General features: G+C 38.6%; 2 protein-coding genes across 3 annotated transcripts in view; both read right to left on the reverse strand.

Moving 5' to 3' along the window:
• LOC115652269 (UPF0462 protein C4orf33 homolog) overlaps positions 1-27,568 on the reverse strand; it is a 54,372-nt gene that overhangs the window by 23,831 nt on the left and 2,973 nt on the right.
• C5H4orf33 (chromosome 5 C4orf33 homolog) overlaps positions 1-27,568 on the reverse strand; it is a 33,407-nt gene that overhangs the window by 3,169 nt on the left and 2,670 nt on the right. The window contains exons 2-8 of one of the 2 annotated variants that reach the window (XM_030564097.1): positions 16,897-16,972; positions 16,646-16,751; positions 16,284-16,546; positions 13,860-13,920; positions 13,562-13,613; positions 13,236-13,435; positions 9,974-11,158 (exon numbers count right to left, since the gene is read on the reverse strand). In XM_030564097.1, the coding sequence (XP_030419957.1) occupies positions 11,059-11,158; positions 13,236-13,435; positions 13,562-13,613; positions 13,860-13,920; positions 16,284-16,464 (594 nt within the window). In that variant the 5' untranslated portion in view covers positions 16,465-16,546; positions 16,646-16,751; positions 16,897-16,972 and the 3' untranslated portion in view covers positions 9,974-11,058. Of the gene's footprint in view, positions 1-1,883; positions 1,942-9,973; positions 11,159-13,235; positions 13,436-13,561; positions 13,614-13,859; positions 13,921-16,283; positions 16,547-16,645; positions 16,752-16,896; positions 16,973-27,568 lie in introns of those variants that run through there. The other variant, XM_030564098.1, reaches the window with a different exon arrangement.

Genomic DNA, 27,568 nt, shown 5'->3' on the forward strand with positions numbered 1-27,568 from the left:
ATTTTTAATATGAGCAAAGCAATGCATTTGTCCTTAATCTTATTCTGAGAAACATATTAACTATTTTTAATAAAATTTTTCAAAAATTCATTTGGAAGTAGACACTTGACATGGAATATTTCAGCCCAATCTACTAAAGTTTGGGAAAGTTATAAATAATTAAAAACAAGGTCTGATAATTGAAAATATTTGGAAACCTTAACATTAGGTGTCACTACCTAAACTGCCTATAATAAAATATTATAGAACAAGAAAATACTACTTGGCACAGCATACAGTCAACCTGTGGAATTCACAGCTGCAGGATACTGTAGCTAAAATTTAAAAGAATGAATACTTTTATGACAGCTATTACTCATGTCAAAGTGCAAGCTAATTGCCTGCAGCAGGGATCAGGAAGAAATCCTTCCATGCACAATTGGTGAGGTGAACCAGCAGGTTTGGGAAATGTTAGAGGCAGGATATTAGACTAGATGGAGTAACGATATAAATCTACAAGGGCAAATTCTACATTCCTATGAATATTCATCGTAAAATACCTTTAAATTGTTTGTCTCTTGTGGAATACACAACATACTCAAATGTATTGTACGTGTATTACTATAGCTACTAAAAATCCTGAATATATCATTTTGAAATGATCATGCCTAATGCAACCATACACATTGCCTACTGGAGCTTCAGATATCACCGTTCTGTTTACTACATCGTTAGGCTTACTTTTAACCAGAGGAAAAACAAGTCATGAAATGCACAGAAGTTTAGTAGTACAAGCCTGGGTTTCTAGAATCGTGAATTCTCCTGATATTATAAAAGATGCCATGATGCCAGCATACAAACAAGTGAACACAAAGGGTCTGGCTGTGGTATAAGTAAGTGCTAACCAACATAATTAAGGGTTAAATCAGGAGTAAAGCAGCTTCCAGTACTTTTGGTGAAGCATCTCTCAAGTATACAGCAAAATAAAATTGCTTACTGAAAAGGAAATGAGAAATGCAGTGCAATTATCAAGCTTCAATAATGTTATTACAAATATATTGTAATTAAGCACAGTGTGGTACACTTTAGAAATGGAGTTGACATGAGGAAGATTAAATTACTATTTTTAAAATTGTACATAAAGCATATTGAAAATTGTGTTGTGCATACTTCAGAAACATTCAGCTTGTCTCAAAGTGAAAATATACCAAGGGTGAGATTCTGTGCAGTGTCTTTCAGAGACACAAAACAGAACTTCTAACAATATTAAATAACAGAGAAAAATAAATAATAAAAAGATCTATGCTTTATTGCTTCTTTGAAGTTGCCAAAAGATGTCCTCATTATTTGAAAAAAAGACTTTTTATGCTGCTTGGTTTTGTAAATATTAAGTCCTGATTTTCCATTCCACTGGATAAAAATCTAGTTAAGGCCATGTTTCTATACCACAAAGGAGAAGCAAAAGGCATAAACAAACTTTTAGAGTTTGCCTTTTAGGTTATGTCTACGCTATGGACCTTATAGTGGTAGAGCTGTAGCTACACCACTAGAAGGTCTCCTGTGTACCCACTCTATGCCAATGGGAGAGAGGTCTCCCACTGGCATAATTAAACCACCCCCAATGAGCAACAGTAGCTATGTCCACACTTTGGTCGGTGAAACTTATGTTGGTCCAGGTATATTTTTTTTACGCTCCTCTGGCTAACAAAAGTTTTGCTGACAAAAGTGCTAATGCAGGCAAAGCCTAAGAAAACTACCTCTATTCATCAAAAGTATTTAAGGCATTATAGGCTTTTTGGAAGGCGTGCATGAGCTCATATTAAACTCTTGAAGAATAAGATATTCTTCAAACCATTCCTATGTCACAAACATTTGTATGTTATAACTTACAAACTTACACTTACCTCACTCCTTTTACCCTCCAGTGATTTCGTCTGATGATTATTAGTTAAAACATTTCTACTTTAGGGAATACAAAAAAGACAGAAACTGTGAATAGATAATGGTATGGTATAATTTAGTAATTCTGTTGATATAACATACAATCGCACAACTTAGAAATATAGCCGTCAAAAACAGTTCTGTACAAACACAATTTTTGAGGGATTCCTTATTTTAGAAATAATATAGGGAGTGGAAATAGATGAAGATAGCTGGGTTGGTAAAGCATCACTATGATAACCTTCTTCTTCCATCTAGTGGCAAGAAGGAGTAAAAAACTAGGTATCTGGGAACACTGTCATAAAACATTTACAAATGCCAACTCCAAAGACTCATTGACGTGACAAAGAGTGGGTGAGTAATGCAGAAAGCCTAAAGTTTATATATGAGTTCATAAGGGTGATAAAAAATAGTCAGCAGAAATTAGAAATACACAAGCTAAGACAAGCCAAAGGTCTGTTTTTGCAGGTATACTATTCATTCAGCTTAATATTTGAATTTTCCAGAGTAGTCAGTCTAGATAATTTGACTTAGTGAGAAGTTCTCACTATCTGATGCTGGATTCTGATTCAGTAAAGATTCTCTATGAAATTTTAATGAAACTGCTTAAGAATCTATTCACACAATGATTGGAGTCATCTAAGGACCAAGACAGATAGTTTGAGGCATCTAGTGCCCTGTAACTGGGGGTTTTAGGGAAATGTATAAAAGGAAGTGTTATTAAAAATCAATTATTTCCTCTGAATTACCATTCACAGGAGTTTTGCCATGGTGGGAAAATCATGCATATTAGGATTTGGGTGCTATGCAAGGGGAAGAAGTGGGTAAGTAACAGGAACTGTTATATTAAAGACCAATGCTACACCTAGTCCCAAACAATGCTCTTTGTTGGCCTGATGCTTCAGAGGAAGACAAAATTTAAACACTTAAGTGTTAAAGATGGGCCCGAATCAAAAGTGGAAGTGCATTCAGGGCATATATCTTCCCTTCCCATTTCCAAGTCTGATTCTACCTTATTCCTAAGCCTCAGAAGCAGTGATAGGGAGCTGCTTAGTCCTCATCAAACTTTGTATAGTGAGGCTGTCATTTCTTTACAGATATTTCCTCCTCCCTGATTCAATAACTCCTCTGAAGCTGAGGAGTATATTATTGGCTCTCCAGAAGCCACACACTTGTTCCCTTGTGCGTGGGGAACAGCTTCTGCATTACACAATATGCATCCATTAGTTCCATTTAAATCCATTTAATTTTTAGATTTACTTTATAATAAAAGCAGTAACAGCAATTAAAACCACCTCGTAGATAAAAATTAAATGAGCCATTTTTCCAAATGTAATTAGAAACAGTAGGAAGGTGTCTGATACCTGCTTAAGAGGAAGTGATGGGCAGGACCAGCTACACATGCCATAATAACAGCTAAAATACACAAAGCCTTCATTTTTTAAAAGATTAAACAAGAACAAAATTTACTACATTTATACTCTAGCTCCTGCTATCACCACTAAGCAACGGCTGGACATTTCTGATTTCTGCTATTTAAATGGTGATTAGTAACATTTACTGTCCTTGGAAATGTTTTAATACTTGACTACAATTACAGCTTAGCATTCTGTACTGGTATGTTACAAACGGCAATTCATTTTGATACTTTGAACAATTTCCTTAATCATAGTGGTAATAGCATAAAATATGCAGTCCAACATTATTAATTTAACTCCACTCATAAGTTATAGTGGCACAGCAGCACCACTACACTGAAGGTTGCATCACGACTTCTGTTTAAAGTTCAACCTTTCTAAGTCCCCTAAAATCGACATCCTTTGTCAGATTCCTTTGAAATTTAGTGTCCTTTAGGAGAGTGTAGGGTAGGGTTAGTGAGCCAAATTTGAGTTCATTTGGGCTATGGGTTGCAAAGATAAAAGCACTCCTCAAAATAGCTATTTTTCAAGAAGTTCCTTTTTTTTTTTCTGTACAGAGCTAGAAATCAAACTATTGATGTGATTGAGAGAATTCTGACCCACATGTATTGAGTTTTAGCCAAGATAGTGCACAGCACCTACTAAATCTTTGGGGGATCCACATTCAGAGCAGTATTTAAGAAAATGCACATTTGTACAATATGCATGTTCCAATACAGTAAAAAGTTTAGAGGGCTTCCATTCCTGCTATTTTATATGCTTTAAAACTTGATTTTTGTAAGGGCTCTAAAATTCAAACGGTTATTTGGATTGCTTTGAAATTTGGTGTGCTGCATGGGGTGAGATTAGTGATCTAAATCTGGGGGTCCTCTCACCAAAGAGTTCAGGCCCCTGAAAAAACCCAGTTTCCTTTGACTGCTTGTACTGTTAAAGTGAGAGGTACCAATGATTGGGTGAGTCACAGACTTCATTGAGATTTGATGTCTGTAAACTCACCATTCAATTAACACAACTAAGGATAAATTAATAGCAACCCACCATGTAAGACAAACAGAGTTTTGGACTGAGTGGCTGGAGGTTACCACAATTTTAACTGACAGGTGGCAATTTTATTTTGTGGGGAATGTATTCAAAGTATTTTGGGTACAGGGGGAGAATTAGACATGTATATGCTTCACAGAGCTCCTCCTCAGACTGAATGAGGCTTTGAGCAGATTACAGGGAAGGATCATTTACAAAAAGTCTCCTCCCAGATTTACATTAGACAGATTTTAGGCTTTATGAATCAATCTTTTGACTGACTGAAGAGAATGGGATTGTGATGTTCTGCAACTATAACAGCATGAAACCTTTTGTGATGACTAGAAATCTCAGTCTTTTTCTCATTCCAATCAAATCTTGTTACATTTCATAAGGAAATGGTGAGGAGAGAATGGCTGGAGTTATTAGCAAATAGAAATTTGGATTGATATTTCCCACGCATACTATCATAGTGTTCCATTCTGCAGCTACTCCATACATCAGAGGCCCCATAATAGAGAAAAGAGAAAATGTATAATTGGGCACTTTCACAGCCAGGCATTTTTGATAACTGCATTACTCACAAGTTATGAGATCATAAATGACTTACGCAGGTCAACTTAAACAAGTGTTGTTAAAACCTTTATTAGCCTTCTCCCTCCCCATACATACACTCCATGTAACAGAAGAACTAGATTAGAAATATTCAAGAGCATTTTAAACACTTATTGGGACTTTCTCCCGGCTCCTTTAGTTACCCAGTCATATGCCCACTGGAGGCAGAGTTTTGGCATGACCTTCAATGGCAGCAGGCTTGTACTTTGATTTACCAGGAATCCTAGGATATAGAGCTCAGAAGGAGATGAAAGTTTTGGCTTTAAAAAAAACCAAACACCACACCTTTAAATATTACCAAAAAGTAAAGTACTTTTTCCTTATAAAAAATGTCAGACTATAAAATCAGTTATCTTGAGTCCCTGCAGGGCTACCATCAAATGCTATGCATCCTACTGAGAATATCCCCTTTCCAGAAGAATAAAACTCCTATAACTCAGTCTCCTGTGTCATGAGATATCAGACATCTGTAACTGATGTGGGACTGAATATTGCCCATTGGAAATATTGATCAGGCAGGCTGATTTTTAAAAGACAGTAACAATTTAAAAATGCTCACAAGTTTAAAATTTTAAAATAAATCCACAAGAGATGGATTAGTAGACAAAGTGCAGGATAAGTTGTCAAAGGTATAATCTCTGCAATTTATCATGCAGATATTCTCCATACAGTATACATGATCTATATAATAATCTGTATTCTAAGAAACAGCTAATGCAATAAGTTATTGCAACAAAAGCATAATTTTATTTAGGGTGAAAATAACTCATCTACTTCTCTCAGAAATTGTCAATAAGAGTCCCACAGACGCATCCAAGGACAGAATTTGAAGTGTGATGGGGAAAATGGGCTGAAAACCACCTGAGTAAATATCACTGGACTTATTGTTCCTTTACATATAGGATAATCAGCTGAGTATGAGAAAAGAAAATCTGTTTGATACAAGCAGTAAACACAGCATTCTGTTTACACTCAAAATCCTTGACTTTAAATGGCAAAATTAAATGTTTCACAAACAAACAAGCATATATGAAATACTGAAATATTAAAAGAAAACTATTCTTTTTGCCCATGACTATATTTCATTAAATAAGACAGCTTTGAGGGACATCAGACCTTTTGTATTTTTTATAAAACCAGTATTTATTGGATTGATCAATATTCCCAGACTACAGGGTAATTTTCAGGAGGATGTGTATGTACTGCAGGTGTAAAAAGAAGCCTAGAAACTATACATACAATACTTACTATTTTCAACAAATGGCACTTTATAACAAGAAATCTCTAAGTCTAATTAAGAGAGCAGAAAGAATTGGTGACACTAAGAATGCAGTGGTCTATTTGCATAAGACTGGGGTTTGGAAAAGGCAAAGTGCCCTTACCGGTTAGACAGCACACAATTGAATTGAGAATGGGTACGCCATCACAGCAACTCATTACAGTCTATAATCTTGATTACAGTCTAACAGGGAACAAATATTTAATAATGGGCTCTTCAGTGTAGCAGAGAAAAGTATGAAATGATCCATTGGCTGGAAGCTGAATCTAGACAAATTGAAACTGGAAATAAGGCATAACTTTTTAACTAATTAACCACTGGAACAATTTACAGAGTGCTGTGGTAGATTCTCTCCATCACTGACATTTTTTAAATTAACATTGGATATTTTCCTAAAAGATATGCTCAAGGAATTATTTTGGGGAAGAAGTTCTGTGTTATACAAGAGGTCAGACTAGATGGTCACAATGGTCCCTTCTGGTTTAACATATAAATCTACTAATGGAAAGGGAGCCTAAAGTCAATCAGAAAATCCTGAAGTGCCAGTATTGCTCTATTGTGTACACATCAAAATACTGAGGAATAAAATTAACTTTATAACACTTTGAAAACATTTTCTTCATATGGTTAGGAAGAAATGAGAAGTATTTCCCCCCCTCATAACAAAGCAGAGTTAGCCACTAAAAAAAAATGTTAAGAAGAATGCATATGAGAGTCAAATTATGCCTTGTGCAGCATGAGATAGGGATACTCATATCCCTGTAGCATTCTTGCAAAAGCAGCAAGTACCTCCTAGGAGGCACTGAGGGCCATATTATTAAACATCCCTCAGATGCCTAAAAATGCAGATCGGAGCCTAAATACCTTTAAAAAACTGTCCCTCGGATACTAAGGTGATGGAGGCTGGGTAGAATCTTGACAGTGAGACAGAACAGCCAGAATGAGGCCTTTTATGCAAGGGGAAGCATGACTGAAATAACACAGAGAGGATAGATTTAGGAATGGGTGCATGGCCATAATCCTTCCCCACAATGGGTTGCAGCTGGAGGACTATGCTGAACAGTGTACAAAAAGTGTGGTCCTTCTCACATGCATCTCAAAGAAATATGCATGTTCCTACCCGCCACAAGGCTGTAAGCCCCTAGACAAGGCATGCATCTCTTCCTACCCCAAAAGCAGGTATGGTTTTAATAATCTGAGTGGAGTCCACAGGGTTTGCCAAACTAGAGTATCTGAATTTTAAACACATGGTGAGAAAATGATGATATTTTAACATGCACCATTTCCTTGGTATCAGAAAAGCTCAGCTTTCACTTTTCACAATTTTTTAATAGATGCAGAAGGTGTGGCATGAATGTAAGGAAAAATGAATTGTTAAGACACTATTTAGGCAAATCAATGGATTTATGCCAGTTAATAAGCAAAAGATAGCGAACAGCATGGTATGAAAAACTTCCCTCTTCTTAAAAACATGAGGGGGGAGGGATTGCTCAGTGGTTTAAGCATCCGCCTGCTAAACCCAGGGTTGAGAGTTCAGTCCTTGAGGGGGCCATTTAGGGAACTGGGGTAAAAAATCTGTTTGGGGATTGGTCCTGCTTTGAGCAGGGGGTTGGACTAGATGACCTCCTGAGGTCCTTTCCAACCCTAATATTCTATGATTCTATGATACATGCAGTAGAGCCAGTTTTAAAAGCACATGGCACACTTAAACACAACTATGAACACAAACATTTTCCAATCCTTCCACAGATGGCAGTAGGAAATGTATTTCTACACTATAGCTGGGAATGAGCCTCCCAGCCCAGGTAGCCAGACTTGAGCTAGCATGCTAAGAACAAAAGAGTGGATGTTGCAGCTCTGCCAAGAGGGTCAGGCTAGCAACCTGAGCTTGGCCCAAAAGGACTGGGCGGGCTGGAGAGCCAGAGTTGCTGCCTGAGCTGCAATATCCATGCTGCTATTTTTAGCACGCCAGGAAAAGCCTCACTAGCATCAGTTTGTCTGCCTACACTGGGAAGCTTGCTCCCAGCTGCAGTGTCGACATATCCATAGTGTTCAGGTACCACGGGCACAGTGCAAGAATATAAATAAAAAGATAAGTTCATCCATATATCTCTAAGCACTTTAGAAAGATGGATAAACATTGTTAACTCTATTTTACAGATGGGGAAAATGTGGCAGAGGAACACTAAGTGACTTGCCCAAGGTCATGTAAGTCGCTGGTGTTGTATGTTAGCAGGCTGCTTAAGAAGAAGTCAGCCCTCGCTGTCACCAGTCTAATTTCCTCCGTGGTCATAGGACTGGGAATCCACAGAACATGTGACTGAAAGACAGGAAGAGATTTTCTTTAACAGATGGCTCTTTAATCTAGCAGAAAAAGCCATAACAAGATCCAATGGCTGGAAATTGAAGCTAGACCAAATTTAGATTAGAAATATTTTTTAAGTGAGAGTAATTAACCCTTGGAAGAAATTATTTTGGGACATGGTGGATTCTCCAACATTTGAAGTTTTATTTAAAGGCTCATATTAGAGAAAGATATGTTAGAAGTTAAACAGAAGTTATTGCCTTGGTGCAAAAATTATTGAATGAGGTTCTATGGCCTGCGCTATGGCCATGATACAGAATAGGTCAGAGTTGATAATCATAAATGTCCCTTTCTGTCCTTAAAATCTATGAAGTTCTGCCAAGGGCCAGCTGCACAGTCATAGGCTAGGATAATGGCAGAATCAGAGAGGGAGCAGGAATGGAACCCTGCAAGGAGCTCAGCTGAAGAGACCTGAGAATTGGCTAGGAAGCTGTGTTGAAAGAAGACGGGGGAAAAGTGAAGTAGAACAATCACTTCACAGATTTGGAGCCCAGATTGGGAAGCAAGGTCTCAGGCTCCCCCCTGCCCCGTACCTCAATCACCACATCTTGATGATCACAATGTACCACAACATCACAACTTGATGATCACCTGTTCTATTCATTCCCTCTGGGGCCCCTGGTATCAGCCACTGTCGGAAGACAGGATACCAGGCTAGATGTATAAAATTGTGTAAGCACTGGAATAAATTGCCTAGGGAGGTTGTGGAATCTCCATCGTTGGAGATTTTTTAAGAGGTTAGATAAACACCAGTCTGGAATGGTCTACATAATACTTCATCCTGCCATGAGTGCAGCAGGGAACTGGACTAAATGACCTCTCAAGGTCCCTTCCAGACCTGATTCTATGGACCTTTGGTCTGACCCAGTATGGCCATTCTTTTGTACAGGGGGCAAACTGACTTTCCTGCCAGAAGAAGAAAAGGACTACTGAGTCAGAGAATTGAGAGAGAGAGCTGGAAAAGGATTACTTAGGCTAGAAGGGGGCTAGCACACTGTATTGTTTCCTGGAGCTCTTGGTTTGCCCCAGAAGACTTTTGGTATGGCTGGAGGGCCAATGCTCCCAATTCACCCAGCACTGTAATCATCTAGTCTGACCCTAATCTGGTAAAAGGAAACTGATGCCACATTTACACTACCGTGGATACTGTGGTACAGTTACAATGCTGCAGTCATGCCGCTGTAGCATTGTAAATGCTTGCTGTGTTGACAGAGAAGGGGTTTCCACTGATAATAGGTGATGATAGGTAACCCGCCTCTCCAAGATGCAAGAATTCATCTGTTTACTTAGGTCAATCTAAGAGGATACAGCTAACTACATTGCACAGAGTGTGAAATTTTTCATAGCCCTGAGCAACGTAGCTACGTTGATCTAATTTTTAAGTACAGACCTGGCCTGAGGTTAGCAGCACTGGATGTCAGGGAAGTAGGCTGCATGTCACGGTGGACATTAAAACCCAATTTCCTGACTCCAGTCTGGTGCCCTATCCACTGGACCATACTGCCTCCATATGCATAGTATATGTGCAGTTAGTTATCACTGTACTTGTTACTGGTGGAACTCCACTATGCGCTAGGCACTATACAAACACAAGAGAGCATGGGTCATATCCCAAAGAACCTATGCTCTAAAAAATAAAAATAAAAAAAAAATTGTATACATAAAGGAATTCTATACATCTCCCAAAAACAAGACACTGAGGAAAGAATAATTATTCTATTTTGGTTACCTTATTAATTGTGCAACTCTGTTATGTCATAATTGTTGTTAAATACAATATAACAAACCCCCATCGTAGAATCAGTATTCCATAACATACAAGTCAGGTAATGTAACTGAGTGCAAATAAAGCTCAAGATTCAGTTAATAGGACAAATTTATCACTTAATTACCAGTGGTAACAGGAATCACAATGGCAACAGTTATGAAAAATCATATAGCAGTGAAAAATCTCTCTAAATATTTGAAGCTCTCTCAATGTAAGGGAGAAATGCTGAGATTATACTGTATAACCTGAGATATCCCAGTTCAAACACTGGATTTTTCCAAGAACTCTAACCTGAATAAATATAACCTAAATGTACAACCCTAGTTAGAATATCTTTTTCTCTGCACTAGCAAATCCAAGGGCATAGACTGAATGACTTAAATGGGCTCACTTCCATCTTACATGAACATGCGAGTTCCACATCTGTATCTTGATGAGATAATAGAAAAGAGGCCTCTACCCCATTGACCCATGATTTTTAGATATAACTGCTGAAGATAATTGACTTTTTAAAAGGTTGACTTTTTTGGTGCTTAAACAGGCTTTCAAACACTCATTTTTATGACATTTATAAATGCATACTAAAGCTCTTATCATAGTTTAGCTGAGAAGGTTGGTTCCTACAGCTTCAACTACCTGGAATCATATCAAATATCTAAATTTTTTTATTCATTTATCTAGTCAGCTGACACCACAGATCTGATTCAGGCTGTTTCCAATCTTCTCCCATTAACATCTTCAGGTTAAGTTGTTTGAAAAATTCCAAGCGATGGCTGTAAATAAAATGGGAAGGCAGGAAATTACACAGGGTATGAGATTTGTTTCTTTACACTCAGAAGTTAAGAATAAAAATGGTTGCATAGCCATAAAAATAATTTAAATATTTATTTTCCTAGAGTTCTTGACAGTGACATAACCAGTATTCTATTTATTTTCTATACTCTGTTTTGTGAGAACTAGATCTAATAAATTAGGAATACTATAGAGCTATGTAAGACTCCAACAAATCTTGCATTGAAAGTATGGGTCCAAATCCAGAGCTACAGCCAACAAGCACACAGTACACATTGGGTGTAAAGTTAGCTAGCATTAAGCTCATCTTTCAACTCTTGCACTCTTTGAGCTGCTGTGCACTGGGCCAGTTTCCAAAGTTAAGTTAAAGCAGCCTGATGGCTGACCTAATGGACACTGGCTGCTAATGGAGGCTGAAACTGCAGTTGGTGAATCAGTCCAGTAAAAAGGGAGACCCACTTCACCCCTTGCCTCCAACCATATCTTCCAGGTTAGCAATAGAGAGAGAATCTGGTGTAGGACCCTGACTATTGGAGGATCACCACTGTCACTGGAATGAACTTCTCCTTGCCTGTTATACTGCCTCTATGTCCAGAATCCACCAGTGATGTGACTTAAAGCTCAAGATCTAGCCCAAAGACAGTACTTAGCCAAGTTTCTCCCTCCTTCCCCCTCCCCAAATAGGCAACAATGAGAATGATGGCAACACCGCTTATTTCCATTACTTTATTAATTATTATGATTAATTTACTTTTAGAGCAATGGTGGGGTGGGGGGAAATGGTTGGACAGCGGTAGTAAACATGAACAGGGGATTTGGAGGAAAAGGAAAAGAGGAAGAAGACATCAAAGGCAGAAAAAAAACAGAAGAAAGTAAAATGAAGCTGGTATAAGAGGGATGGGTACACAAGGCTTGAAATCTCTCTTTCCCATTTACACAAGAATGAAATTAAAGCTATGCATAAAATCCTGTTTAAAACCCTATAAAAATCCTTGCTTGGTGCATCCCTTTGGGCTACTCTTCTGGAGCATTAGAATACTAGTTGTTTTCTTTCCATTACATATGCTGTAGTCATAAGTAGAAGCCAGTAAATCATGTCATACAGCTCATACTATGCTAGTATCACAAAACTGTTAAAGGAAAATACTTTTTTCCCTACTTTTCAAATAATCTTTGATCTTTCTTCACCTGATTTAACTCTGAAGAGTCAAAAATCAATAGTAAAGATGAATTACAAAACAAAACTGAAATTGGAATAAATAATCTATTTATCTTGATATCTATTTATATGCGGGATGCTCTCCCATACCAAGGTTTGGGGAGAATTCACATAAATATTGTTAGATATTCCATAAATTCTTAAAATTCTTCTGGCACTCCCTTGTTTGCAAAAGATAAGGCATTCTTCTTAAACACCACAAATACCAGACGCCTTATTGCACAGAAGTAGCAATTATTATTATAACCCAGTTCATTGTTGTCTGACTTCACTTCATGGTCAAGGCAATAAATAGGCTCAAAATGAAATCTGGGTGACGTCATGCTTGTCTCTTTGTCTGTTGATGTTGCCTGTTCTTTTAATATTACAATATCTTTCAACTGATTTATTCAGTCCCCCTTTACTGCAATCAATTCCAAAATGAGAAACTAGGCTAGGGCTGTCATGAACAGTAGAGAAGAAACAAAGCAGGTCCACTGGAGATGCATATAGTAAGATTATTACTGGTTGGCATTTCAAAGGGTGCTCTAGGCAGGGAACCTGGGACAATCAAATTATTGATTTTGTTGAGAAAGGTGATGAAACAGATGCCACTGGTGTTGAAAGCATCATTTGCTATGCACTTAAAGGATAGCAGTAAAAATCAACCTCTAATTACGCTATCTGCCACAAAGCTCTTTACACACAGCAGAGTGCTTGTGGAACTAGTGCTTAGCAGCATAATTAAAGCACTAGGATGGTAGTCTTAATTTTATAACTAAATGAACTCCATTTTACAAAAATTTCCCCAGAGACTCCTATTATATATTGTGATGCAGATGAGGTAATTTTCTACTTACAAATCTGGTTTCTGTCCTTTCTGTATTTCATGCTGAGGCACAGGGTAAAGTGCTTCATACGTTCTCTTTGCTTCTGATCCATGAATTGCAAATGCATTAAACTTGTCAGTGCGTGGTGGAAAATAACTCCAAGGAAGATGAGCTCTGCCTTCCCATTTGGTCTCTGTTCTGGACACTTCAAATGTTAAAGGAAGTTCTTGCTTTGTTAGAGCAATAAAAAAGCAAAAGAAAGGCAGCTGTTTCTTACTTGAAAGATAAAGATCAATCAGATATTAGGAAAGGATATTAATTTTCCACACTTTTATGGAAAGCATTTTATCACTTACTTTCGATACTCTTCTTCTGCCAGAAAGCAACAGCAATAAATGTTGTCCATGGCTGACCATATTAAAATAGAGCAACAACGTTATTCAACTGAAGTAAACTATTAGTATACTCCTATATTCACATACGCAATGGGAACTCATACATATCTCAGGGCTGAAGTCATTTCCACACCTGTTGTATTCCCTACCACACCTCCACACTTGTGTGTGTCCGAGTGAATATTAGAAATGCTAATACAACGGCATTGAAAATGTAAGGTGACACATTTAAAAACCAATAGAAAAGCACCATACTTACGGACAGAGTTCAACTTCTAAGTACCGCTTAGTTCTCTCACTCAAGAAGAATGCTTCTACAACTGAACAAACAAACAAAAACCCCATGCATGCCATCAATATAATAGGGTAATTACTTATTCTGTTCTGCCTCTAAACTTCTCACTAAATAAAATATTTTATTCTCTTTTTATGCAGCAATTTAGCTACAGTGTTCTAGAATTCAACTAATTGTACATATGCCATCAGCAGTTTCTAAGCTATTCTGAACAATATGCCACAATAATAATTTAGAATGGCAATGCTTTTTTCTCCCCCTCCCCTCCCAACCTGTCACCATAAGGAGCTTTATAAAAATAGCAGCAACAAAGAGGTTATTTTGATTTTGCTTTGTTCTATCTAACCACTAGGTCTCAAGCTGGAGTCAGCAAGAAAAAGATAGTTCTGCTAACTGATGTTAGCTGTCAATGGGACAAAAGTAGCAACAGCTCAGAAGCACTTCACTTGTGATGCCTGTTGTGAGTGAAATTGGTTAAGACTTAGTGATTGTAGTCAATTGCACTCACAGTGGACATCATAGGTAAAGCACTTAAGTGCAGGAAACTGGTGCTATGATTTTCCAATCTCCTGGCTCGAACATGAAATACAAAACAAAAAAAAGAAAGAAAGAAAAACAGAGGCATACACGTGCATGCACACAAAGATTAAGCTGCAAGCACAGGCCTGTCATTAAGACTAGCTGAAGCAGGAATCCTCGGAGGAGGATACAAACAGCCAAGGAATAAAATATGTTTGGACTGTAAAAGCCATTGGCTTTCTGGAGGATGACTCCCTCTGGAGAGAGAAGTAGTGTTCTAAGGCAGCAGGCATACTTGGAAGCAAGCTGTCCTTGTTGGATCACCCTTTAGGAGAAGTTGATGGGAAAATGTATAATAAGGGAGAGTCTCATGGCCTGAATACTGCACCACTTTCAGATTATTAAAAAATTTTAAATACGAATCTTGAGGTCAATTATTGCAGTGTCAGAACAAAGTAAAGCACTCTCTCACCATGTAGTTTTTCAGAGCAAGAAATTGAGTTTATTGATTTCAGCTATAGAAAGGAATAATTACAATTTACTATCTATTTATTAAATTATTTTGGTTGTATTTTGCATTAATCTTGACTTTTTAGATACAGTGAATTTTGTGGGTAATAGGTGTTAACAACTTATTGGTAGATCGCTAGTATTAGTGCTTTGGTAATCACAGCAGAAGATGGAGCATTGCTGGAAACAACAGACTGACCCATTCACAACAGCACAACTGAAAAAGCTACAAAAAAAGAATGACATACAGAAAAAAAAAAAAAAACCACAATAGCGCTGTTGTAAAAACAAATTTTGGGATAGTCATAATTTTGCACTAAGATTACATGAACTAATAAAATTTTCCTGTTTTTACATATTGTGTTTGTGGTCAATTTTGTTTGACAGTAGCCTCCTGCAAATTTATTATCTCTCAAACAGATTCCCATTGGAAGTTCAATAACTGCTGATCAAAGTTATCAAAAATTTGCCAGTTACTGGTTTACAGTTTAAACTATTACTGGTTTAAATTGAGTTGTCTGTTTCTTTAAGGAAGAGTACAATCATCATTCATTAAGATTAACACAATTGCCACTCTATCTGTACGTTTTTAAATATACATTCCCCTTCTCTCATCTTTAGGATGAGACATAAAAACTAAGCTCCTTACCACTACCTGTCATTCGAGATCTCAGGACTCTATTCCTCTATACTTTTCCCTCTAAACTACACTTCATCTCTCTACACTTTTTAATAACAAAAATCAAATATTTTTAACTAAACAAACCGCATGTCTACACTTTTAACAAGAACAATGGAAAAAATCTTATTTAGGTATTTACACGGTTTGCCTCATACATTCATGCTATTTCAATTAGATAATATATTCACTTCCTTTCCCAAATTAATGTGAATTGTTGTATGTGCTATTAAACAACTAACCATGACTCTTTGTTCCAAGGTTGACTGTATTTCTATAATGGGAGAATTGATTTACATAGATACATACAATGTAAAGTTTGTAAGTTGTTTAAGGAACTCTCTGAATACAAGGTGTCATCATAAATAAGTAGCGAAGTGTTTTCTTGAACACTCGGCATATTAAGGGAAGAAAGAATGTTAACTTTACAGTCTTACCAGACTTTGTCTTGAAGGGAACTGTATTGTGATCAAAGAATCACAATTTGTAACGAACAGATTTAATGTATCTGTCGGTTCAAGCTATATTGGCCCGGTGAAATAACTTGCCACATGATTTAAAACAAAAACTAGATACGTCAACTACACAGGAACACTAATATCTACACTGGTATACAAATTAAGTATACTGCTTGAGGTATTGCACAAGATTTTTGTTTGCAATAAAACATTTCCACTTACCCTCATAGTCCCACAGTCCACTGAAAGGCTTTCCTGGCTCTCCAAGTGGTGCTGGAGGATCGTTAAAGAAGGGGGCACTTACTTCCATCAGCAATCCTGCACTGCCTGACTTCAGCCTGACAGTTACTGGCTCATGACTCACTGGTAAACTGTCCCAGGTGTGTTCAATTTTAAATTCCATCTAACTATGTTATAAACAAACTGGAAATGGAAATATGTCAACAATTCCAGATTAGCCGAAAAGACTGTCCTGTTGGTATAGTCTAAAGGAAGAAAAAAAATACAAAATTTTATGCAATGTTATTTTGTTAAGTATGAAACACAAAGGAAATTAGCACATGGGATAACTGATCTCTTTGTACCTGATCTTTCAGTTCTTACTGATGAGGAAAATGGAAATGAATGTCAGTGGGACTTCTCCCATGAATAAAAGCTGCAGGATGATGCCCTTTAAAATGGAAGCCCTAGCTTAAAGAAAATTGAGCAAAATTAAAATGAAAGACTGCACAGAGACCATAAAATGGATTAACCGTATTAAGCTGTGACAAGAATATTAATTGCAAATTCTGCTTTTCACATACAAGGATTGATAAAATAAGATTGGTCATAGTACCTTAAAAACAGAGGTCAGATTCAGTCCTCGCACACAAATGCATCTCTGCTGAAGTCAAAGGAGTTGAACTAGTTTTCTGCAAAAAGTATTTAGCCAAATGAGTTTTATAATAAAAGCAAATTCTGTACACTGTTTAAAATTTTAGAAAAAGCAGCCGAGCTCAAATATTAAGATGGTCACAACATGCACTTAATTAAAAACCTATTCCTGGGCTATACACATATAGTCCTGGAACCCTAAAATTCATCCTTTTCTGAAGGAAAAAAGGAGATCTTGTTTTTTCAACACAGGACCTCAAGGTTATTCAATGAAATTCACCCTGTAGTACAAGAACATATGATGTAATCCTGATCCCACATTCAAAACATAAATAAAATAACTGTGTGTGTGGAGGGTCCAATAGAAAGGATTTGGAAACATGTGGGGCTAAGATATGTTTCTCTACCCCCTCATCACACACCCAGTCCATGGCTGCTTCTGGTACTGTAGTCTATAGGAGTGTTCATGGCCAACTATGTTCCCATATGCAGGGATTGTAGGCAAAAGATCTGTATAGGTAATGTCTTGCCCCTCTGACCCATCACAACCACCTCTCCCCCTCACCCTACCCCACCATAGAGTGGACTGTCACAAAGCTCGGCTCCTCAGTGCTCAGGTGGTTGCAAAATACTCTGCGTGACCGCTGGGCCCCACCTCCAGGCCATGAAGTAATTGGTTGGTTCCACATAGGCCTTTCTGTACAATATCTTAACATGAGAAATTTTTTTAAATACATGTCAGAAAATTTTTGAAAAAACATTTTAAAACAAATGAAAATCACAATGTATGTACTTACTAGTTAATAATTTCAGGAATCTTACACTTGCATAATTAAAATAAATAAAATTGCCAAGCAATTCATTTAGAATAAGATCTAATTACTTTTGTTATTTTGAAAATACCATCTCCTAAATGAAGATTAAGAAATGGCAACTGTGCACGTGCACATAAACATTATCTTCCACAAACTGTCAAAAAAAATTACCAAAATAATCAACATCTATTCTACATTAGACCAAACTATCAATTTCCACTGCAAAATGTAACTTCACTGATTTGTGATTGTAAAAACCAATTTATTTCATGGCAAAGTAGCATGTAATATCTGTTTTGTAAACATCAAAATATAAGACATTAAAATGATTAGAAAACAGCTGGCACTAAGGATTGCTCTCCTGTAAACCAACAAAATGCAAACCAAACCAACATTTCAACTCATTAAACCCATTGCTGAGACTTTGTTTTCAGAGCAGCATGAATTAAGGACCATGCACTCAAGTAACTTTTCAGTTAAAAGGTAAACTATAAAGCTGATACTTTTAAAGGTTATCTGAAAATAAACCACCATATTCTGCTACTGACCATTCACAGACATCTTCAATGAAATTAATGGGGAGTGTGGTGATTTAAAACAAAGAACCTTCTGTGAAGGAAGTGGAGCTGTAATCATTTATGAATAATGTATGTTGACCAGGTTATTGGCATGTTTACTATATGGCTATATTGACTTAGTTTAGTAGTTGGGCTGTAATGAAAATAAGCAGCAAGGAAAAATAGCTCAACGTAAGCCACCTCTCAGCAAACATTTGAGGGTTTACTCCTCGGGGAATTCTGCACCACTGCGCATGCACAGAATTGATGTCCCCTCACAGATTTCTTTGCTTCCTCGCTGAAAACTGATTTTCTGATGGGGAAGCAATGGGAAGCCACAAGAGCAGTCACACAAGCCTTCCCAGCAGTATATTTTGGGTACCAAGGGCAGCCAGCAGAGAGGTAAATCACTGTGAGGCAGGGTGTGGGACTGGCGAAAACCCAGCTGGTGGCTTCTACCCTGCACCAGGCTCAGCTGCTGATCCCAGCTGGGCTGGGGAGGATAGGACTTCCTCTTCCCTTATACAGCATCTGGGGCTGGATCAGACCCATCCCCAGATTTCTTCCCCAGCTGCAGAAAACTCTGCAAACTCCCCTTTGTCCCCAGCTTCCTGCACTCAATCGCTCCTCAGCTTCACGGGCAGGGATCCCTGTATAGGGAGCTGCTCCCTCATCTGCCCAACTCCCATGCATCCAGACCCCCTCATACCAAGACCCTCCTGCCGAGCCTCACCTTCTCACATTCAGAACCTCCCCCGATGAGCCCCACTCCACATGCCCCTGGACCCCCCAATTGAGCTCCCACGCCCAGACCCTTCCTGCTGAGCTCCAACTACTTTCACCTAGACCCCCCTGCAGAGTCCCATTACCATTCCCCCACACCAACAAGCCCCCGTGCATCCGGATCCCACAATGAGCCGCCCGTACCCAAACTGCCCCACACAGAACCCTCTCCACCCACCCCTGGATCCCTTCACACTAAGCCCCTCCACACTTGGATCCTGCCTTGCTGAGCCTGCCTGCCCACACCCATTGCACTTGGCACTGAGGGGAAGGCACAGGTGATGTGATTCTCGGGCAGGCCCAGTTCTTGTGCAGTGTCAAGATTGGATGCAGCCTCACCACTGAGTCCATATCCCAGGGGGCAGTTGCACAGTCATCTCCCATCTCTGTGCAGCCGGTGGCCTATGCTCCTCAAGGCCATGCTGGAGCTCCCACATTTGACAAATAAAATTTGCAGAATTTAAAAATATTGCGCACAGAATTTTTAATTTTTTTTTGACATAGAATGCCTTCAGGAGTAAGAGTTGTTATGAGATAATGGTGCTGAGGAATCTGTCTTGACTTCCTGTGGAGCCTACTGAACTGTTTTTTTGACGACAAAGGCAAAAAAGTCTCTGAACTGACAAGAACAAAAGAACTCTCGCTGGATAAAAAGAGACTCTTCCCAAAGGGAAAGTAGCTGATGAACTGTTAGGAGAAAGCAGACTCCCCAAACCAGCTGCGGTGTCAGAAGAAATTCAGCCTGTCAAGGCCAACATCAGGGAATGGTAAATTATTAGATATGCATGTAGACTGTGTTTATAGGTTTATAATCCTTTTTCTCTAAATTCTTTGCTCTGACTATTAAAATAAACAATGATTTGGCTTTCTGGTCACCATATTTGCCTCTGTCACAGATTCCCAAAGGGAGGAACTCCACGTGTTGAACTCTGTTGGACCTGCTAGGTAAGCACAGTTGATACCTAAGGTATTACAGTCGAGGACTTGGTCTAAAAGTGGGAGAACTGTGGAATTCCAACCCAGGAGAGATAAAGGCACAAAGCCTAACACCTGAGCGGATGCACTCAGAGAAACCAGAAAGAGAGGAAAGATATAGCTAGCCCTGCACCCACGACACCTTCCAACTACTCGGACACTGTGGTAGTATAAGATATTATCTGAAATTCCAAAAACTTCATCCACTTCAACAATGTGTGCTGAATGCACCATTAAGCAGCCTACTGCAGGAGGAATATTCTGCACTCTTTTACTCTTAAATAGTAAAGGTTTATCCTTGTTGCACCTGGTCAGCTGTGACATTACACCCAACGCAATTCTAAAGAGCCACCAGATTCATCTGAACCCCTACAGACTAGTTTCTGTGAAGAAGCTTTCTATTTCTTACAATGTATAGTTATTTAAAATTTGTATTATATAGAATCTAACAAAATATTTAAAAATAACTTTAGAAAACCAGCCACTGGCACCTCCTAAAGCAACTTTCACTATCTATTCATTTGGTTTTTTATGTTCACTTGACTGAATACTGAAGCCAAGGCATCATTACAAACAGATATTAATGGAAGATGTTTATTAAAAATATCCTGACTTTCTACTTTAAAACTCAGAATGTTGTTCATCTTTGAGACAGGAGGGACAGCAGGATGAAAAGGAAGATGGAGACTAAAGAAAGGTGAGAATCTAAGCTGTACTATATTAGGTTTCAGAAGATTCAAGGGATAGTTCAAGGGCTTGCTTACTTCATAGGTGATACTTTGTATCTGCAAGGCTCTGAAAAAGTAAGAACATTTACAAGACATACTGTAATGGCACTTTTAGGAACATAAGAACGGCCGTACCGGGTCAGACCAGAGGTCCATCTAGCCCAGTATCTGTCTACTGACAGGGGCCAATGCCAGGTGCCCCAGAGGGAGTGAAGCTAACAGGCAATGATCAAGTGATCTCTCTCCTGCCATCCATCTCCATCCTCCAACGAAGAGAGGCTAGGGACACCATTCCTTACCCATCCTGGCTAATAGCCATTTATGGACTTAACCACCATGAATTTATCCAGTTCTCTTTTAAACACTGTTATAGTCCTAGCCTTCACAACCTCTTCAGGTAAGGAGTTCCACAAGTTGACTGTGCGTTGCGTGAAGAAGAACTTCCTTTTATTCGTTTTAAACCTGCTACCTATTAATTTCATTTGGTGACCCCTAGGTCTTGTATTATAGGAATAAGTAAATAACTTTTCCTTATCCACTTTCTCAACATCATTCATGATTTTATATACCTCTATCATATCCTCCCTTAGTCTCCTCTTTCCCAAGCTGAAGAGGCCTAGCCTCTTTAATCTTTCCTCATATGGGACCCTCTCCAAACCCCTAATCATTTTAGTTGCCCTTTTCTGAACCTTTTCGAGTGCTAGAATATCTTTTTTTGATGTGAGGAGACCACATCTGTACACAGTATTCGAGATGCGGGCGTGCCATGGATTTATATAAGGGCAATAATATATTCTCAGTCTTATTCTCTATCCCCTTTTTAATGATTCCTAACATCCTGTTTGCTTTTTTGACCGCCTCTGCACACTGCTTGGACATCTTCTGAGAACTATCCACAATGACGCCAAGATCTTTTTCCTGCCTCATTGTAGCTAAATTAGCCCCCATCATATTGTATGTGGAGCTGAGGTTATTTTTTCCAATGTGCATTACTTTACATTTATCCATATTAAATTTCATTTGCCATTTTGTTGCCCAATCACTTAGTTTTGTGAGATCTTTTTGAAGTTCTTCACAATCTGCTTTGGTCTTAACTATCTTGAGTAGTTTAGTATCATCTGCAAACTTTGCCACCTCACTGTTTACCCCTTTCTCCAGATCATTTATGAATAAATTGAATAGGATTGGTCCTAGGACTGACCCTTGGGGAACACCACTAGTTACCCCTCTCCATTCTGAGAATTTACCATTAATTCATTCCCTTTGTTCCCCGTCTTTTAACCAGTTCTCAATCCATGAGAGGATCTTCCCTTTTATCCCATGACAGCTTAATTTATGTAAGAGCCTTTGGTGAGGGACATTGTCAAAGGCTTTCTGGAAATCTAAGTACACTATGTCCACTGGATCCCCCCCCTTGTCCACATGTTTGTTGACCCCTTCAAAGATCTCTAATAGATTAGTAAGACACGATTTCCCTTTACAGAAACCATACTGACTATTGCTCAACAGTTTGTGTTTTTCTACGTGTCTGACAATTTCATTCTTAACTATTGTTTCGACTAATTTGCCCGGTACCGACGTTAGACTTACCGGTCTGTAATTGCCGGGATCACCTCTAAAGCCCTTTTTAAATATTGGCATTACATTAGCTAACTTCCAGTCATTGGGTACAGAAGCCGATTAAAGGACAGGTCACAAACCTTAGTTAATAGTTCCACAACTTCATATTTGAGTTCTTTCAGAACTCTTGGGTGAATGCCATTTGGTCCCAGTGACTTGTTAATGTTGAGTTTATTAATTAATTCCAAAACTTCCTCTAATGACACTTCAGTCTGTGACAGTTCCTCAGATTTGTCACCTACAAAAGCCAGTTCAGGTTTGGGAATCTCTCTACCATCCTCAGCCGTGAAGACTGAAGCAAAGAATCCATTTAGTTTCTCCGCAATTACTTTATCGTCTTTAAGCACTCCTTTTGTATTTCGATCATCAAGGGGCCCCACTGGTTGTTTAGCAGGCTTCCTGCTTCTGATGTACTTAAAAAAAAACATTTTATTACCACCTTTGGGGTTTTTGGCTAGCCGTTCTTCAAACTCCTCTTTGGCTTTTCTTATTACACTCTTGCACTTAATTGGGCAGTGTTTATGCTCCTTTCTATTTGCCTCACTAGGATTTGACTTCCACTTTTTAAAGGAAGTCTTTTTATCTCTCACTGCTTCTTTTACATGATTGTTAAGCCACGGTGGCTCTTTTTTAGTTCTTTTACTGTGTTTCTTAATTTAGGGTATAAATTGAAGTTGGGCCTCTATTATGGTGTCTTTAAAAAGCGCCCATGCAGCTTGCAGGGATTTCACTTTAGTCACTGTACCTTTTAACTTTTGTTTAACTAACCCCCTCATTTTTGTATAGTTCCCCCTTTTGAAATTAAGTGCCACAGTGTTGGGCTGTTGAGATGTTCTTCCCACCACAGGGATATTAAATGCTATTGTATTATGGTCACTATTTCCAAGCGGTCCTTCATGGACCCGCTCCAGCGCTCCACTCAGGATTAAATCTAGAGTTGCCTCTTCCCTTGTGGGTTCCCGTACCAGCTGCTCCATGAAGCAGTCATTTAAAGTATCAAGAAATTTTATCTCTGCATTTCTTCCTGAAGTGAAATGTTCCCAGTCAATATGGGGATAATTGAAATCCCCCACTATTATTGGGTTCTTAATTTTGATAGCCTCTCTAATTTTCCTTAGCACTTACAGTTCACAAAAATGCTCTCTACAAGGCTGTGGCCTATGTTGGGTAATGCCAGATCTGCCACAAACCAAAGTGAAAAGCAGGAACATCTTGAGTAAGTAGGCATGGGGGACTGTACACTTCACCTGGTGTGGAGGGGGCAGAAAGGGTGTTTACCCATGTAAGGGCATGTCATGGATGGATAAGGGCATGTCATTGTCCAGCTCAAAATTAGAAAATTTCAAAAACTGTATCAGATTTTAACATTATAAACAGGAGAAAAACATTCACACTTGTGTAGAAGCATTAGGCCTTATATCCTTTTTAGGCTGCAGCCACTGGAGGGCAACATGCTCACACTAGCAGGTGATGGGACTGTAACTTTTGTAACAGCAGTTAGCTTTCAGAGGACATCATCATCATATATTCTAACCAGGTGTGAATTACATCCAGCAGACAGTTGAGGCACGTACATACTGGAAGGATAGCCACACACAATTAGCAAGTTATCTATATAGAGAAGAGCTGTTCTGCTGCGTACTGAACTGTGCAGAAATTCCACAAACCATTCCAAGTTCTCTGTGAAAAGTTCATGCATCTGAACAATGATCCAGTTTTTAGAAGTAAAAGCACTGATTGCAACTAAGCCAGGGGAAAGCCAGTCAGCCTTAATATTATCGTCTTCCGATTTTGACTATTTAGAACATAAACTGACAATTGTTAGCTACAGTCAGGCTTTTAGCAGGTTTCCATTAACTAACAACATATTTACATTGAAATGTTAATATAATAAACATATGTTATGCAGCATCACCTTTTCCTTTAAAAGAATAGAGCCTAGCTCAATAAAATAGCTAGAGTGAGGATAACTAAGTAAAGACACTCATGAACGTGGAGATGCTAAAATGTATTGTTTTTCTCTGCATGGGAGAAAGTTGAAACATGTTTGAAAATAATACTTATTTTTAAAAGTTCCCTTGGTCTTTGCAAACAAGCAAGCAAATAAAGAGAACTCAAATATTGGGCCAATCACCTTAACAATGTCTCTTTAATGTTTTATTTTTTTAAACAAATAAACAATTAATGTTCAATTCAATATGACTTCGTTGCCATGAAAAGATAGACTAATTCAGGATAGGGCCACAAACTGTGGGGAGCTTTACGGCTTGTTTCCTTTACTGTCAATTTTGGCTGTGGTGGCAGTTTGTTATGTAGCATGATAGCTCAAGTTGAAAAAAACAAAACTTAGTCAGCAAGGGCTAGAAAATGAGACCCAGGCACCAATCCTGCTAATACTTGTGCATGTGAAATATGTGGCACTGTACACATGCTTATGGTTAAGCATATGCATAAGTGTTTGCAGCACTGGGGCCTAAAGGAGAAGTAACAAGTAAAATGGTTCAGACTGTAGAAAAAGCAGAATTTAAAAGATTCCAGAAAAGTATTAGGCCAATGATTTCTTGGAAGGACAGAGGGAAGAAGAATAAATTCTCAAACAAAGCTAATGGAAGATCTTCTGTGGATAAATAAAACGTACATTACCAAATGAACAAAACAGGGCAGGAATTAATGTCTAGTACATGAGATTATGCACCTTTTCATCAATACAGAACTACAAAAGCGTTATATATTGTGGATAATATTTTAGATAATTGCTTTAATATTGAAAAAATTGTGTCTGAAAGATTTATCAGAAAAGGTCACTAATTGCATACATGCCTCTTGAGACCGTGATCCTGTAACTCCTTGTGCACTGAGCAGCAGGAATATAAGGTGACTGTGCTTTAGAGACATGTACACAGAGGATGTGTGTGGACACAATTAAGATTAAGCAACTAAAGTTCTGATTCAGCTCCCACGGAAGTGAACAGAAAGATTTCCATTAACTTAAATGGGAGCTGGGATGGGCCCCTATGTGTAATTCTCCACATTTAGAGAAGGTAAACCCCAAGCCCACTGTGGGCTCAGGGTAAAAAAGGGCACAGAATGAGTGTGCCTGAGAATGTAAACAAAGCTTCATGCTCCCCTCCTGTATCAGACAGCAGTAATTTGGTGGTTATGCAGATCAGGATCTGACGCTTCCTTTGTCCTGCTCATCATTTTTTACCTTTTGCCTACATGTACAACACTCTGCACCTGTACAACACAGGGTTAAAACCTGTGTGTGCGCACATAACATATATACTCATACATAAACACTAGTAATAGTTTCTAAAAATAAAAATAGAATGTTAGTTCTATTATGTAGCTTTAATGAAGAGACACTCTGGGTTTTCAGTCATTTATGTTTCATTATGTTTCTCCTCTCCCTCATTAGAAAAAATCTGGGGAAATCCAGAGATTATCCTTGCAGAAGACATAAAAACCAACCATTTATCAGAAGAAAAACAATAATGAAAAGATTTTCTTATCTCTTTGGTAGTTGGTTACAATTCCTGACAGCAGCAGGCGCTGCTTCCCCTTAAGCATAAAACTTGAAGGTAGTCTCACAGGTTAGAATTATAGGAGAGCAAGTACTAGAAGTGACAAGAGGAAATAATGCATCTTATTAAGATACTAGTAGCTGAAAGCCCATGCTCTTGCACAGGTGTCATTCATGTGTATATAAAAGCCAAAAATGGCTGATAACTTAAAAATTGGATGGCAACAGGCCATGAATCCCAGTTAAGATTGAACCTGGTGATATTCTAAACAAAAAGAGCTCTCAGTCACGCACATAACTATTCCTATTACTGCACTCAGGCATTCCAACCTTCAGAGTGATGTTGGGGGCTACTGCATGTGCTGGTTGCACTCTGTGTGAGTGGCTATGTTTACTTGTGTAAGGACTATGTTGTGCTGAGACAGTTATGTTAGTTTATACAAGTGGCAACTGAGAGGTGCATGCTGCATGAGAAGCTATGTGCATTTGGAGTTAATGTGCATGCTGGTTGTGTTGTTGTGTGGGTGCTTGTATTGATTTGGGTCTAGGGGCATGTGATAGAGTATACAAACCCCACACTAGTAAGGAAGGGATTAAGCAGCTGCACTGGGCCCAGGCACTTCCCCTTCCCATTCCCCCAACACCACACCACACATGCAAAGCATGCATGACTTGGAGGAGGAACTCAGAACAGGCCAGCAGACAATAGAGGTAAACTGTCTTACACTCCAAGCTCCTGGGAAGGAATACTGCAGGAACTCCTGCTGCCTGAGGCCAGGCTGTAGGGACTTTGCCACACTCAGAGAAAACCTGTGATGCTCTCAAGGTCTGAGACTTTACTTTTGATTTCAGTTTTCTTTTATATGGGCAACTTAAAAATCAACATTAAAGGTCACATGCAAGTTTGTCATGCACTCTACAGATTCCAGTTACTTAATGTCTTTACTTAATTTGTTGGGGAAGAAAAGGGACAGGTAGGAAGTGATTCAGGGAAACAACACTTTTGGAGGCAGGATTTACAGCCTACCACCAGAACCTGAGGGATCCAAGGGAGCAGACCACCATCCGATGGTGAGTGAGCCCCCTTGGGAAGGGTGGGGGGGAAGCTGTGCCAGGGTGTGTCTCTGGAGTTGCTGGTTGTGTTGATTAGTGTCTGGAGGCGGGTTGCACTAGGAGATGTATTGATTTGTGTGAGTATCAGTTGGGTGTGTGAGTGTGGCGTCTGGGCCAAATAATCCACTGTCTGTACAGTCTCCCTCATTTAACTGTTTCTTACAATTTAGCTGTAGGGTAAGGCTAGTGACTGGTTGAGTTACCTCTGATATCACAGTGATCTAGGAATCCTGGCTTAGCATAGATACATGCTTTCCTGCAGTGGTTCTCAAACAGGGGTAATTCAACTCATCTAGTTATTTGCATAGTTTTACAACAGACTACATAAAAAGGACTAGCCAAGTCAGTACAAACTAAAATTTCACACAACCTGTTTATACTGCTTTATGTACCATTCACTGAAATGTAAGTACAATATTTATATTTCAATTGATTTTATAATTACATGGTAAAAATGAGAAAGTAAGCTATTTTTTAGTAATAATGTGCTGACACTTTTGTATTTTTAGGTTTGACTTTG

The sequence above is a fragment of the Gopherus evgoodei genome, chromosome 5 (assembly GCF_007399415.2).
Source record: "Gopherus evgoodei ecotype Sinaloan lineage chromosome 5, rGopEvg1_v1.p, whole genome shotgun sequence".
Taxonomy (NCBI): domain Eukaryota; kingdom Metazoa; phylum Chordata; order Testudines; family Testudinidae; genus Gopherus; species Gopherus evgoodei.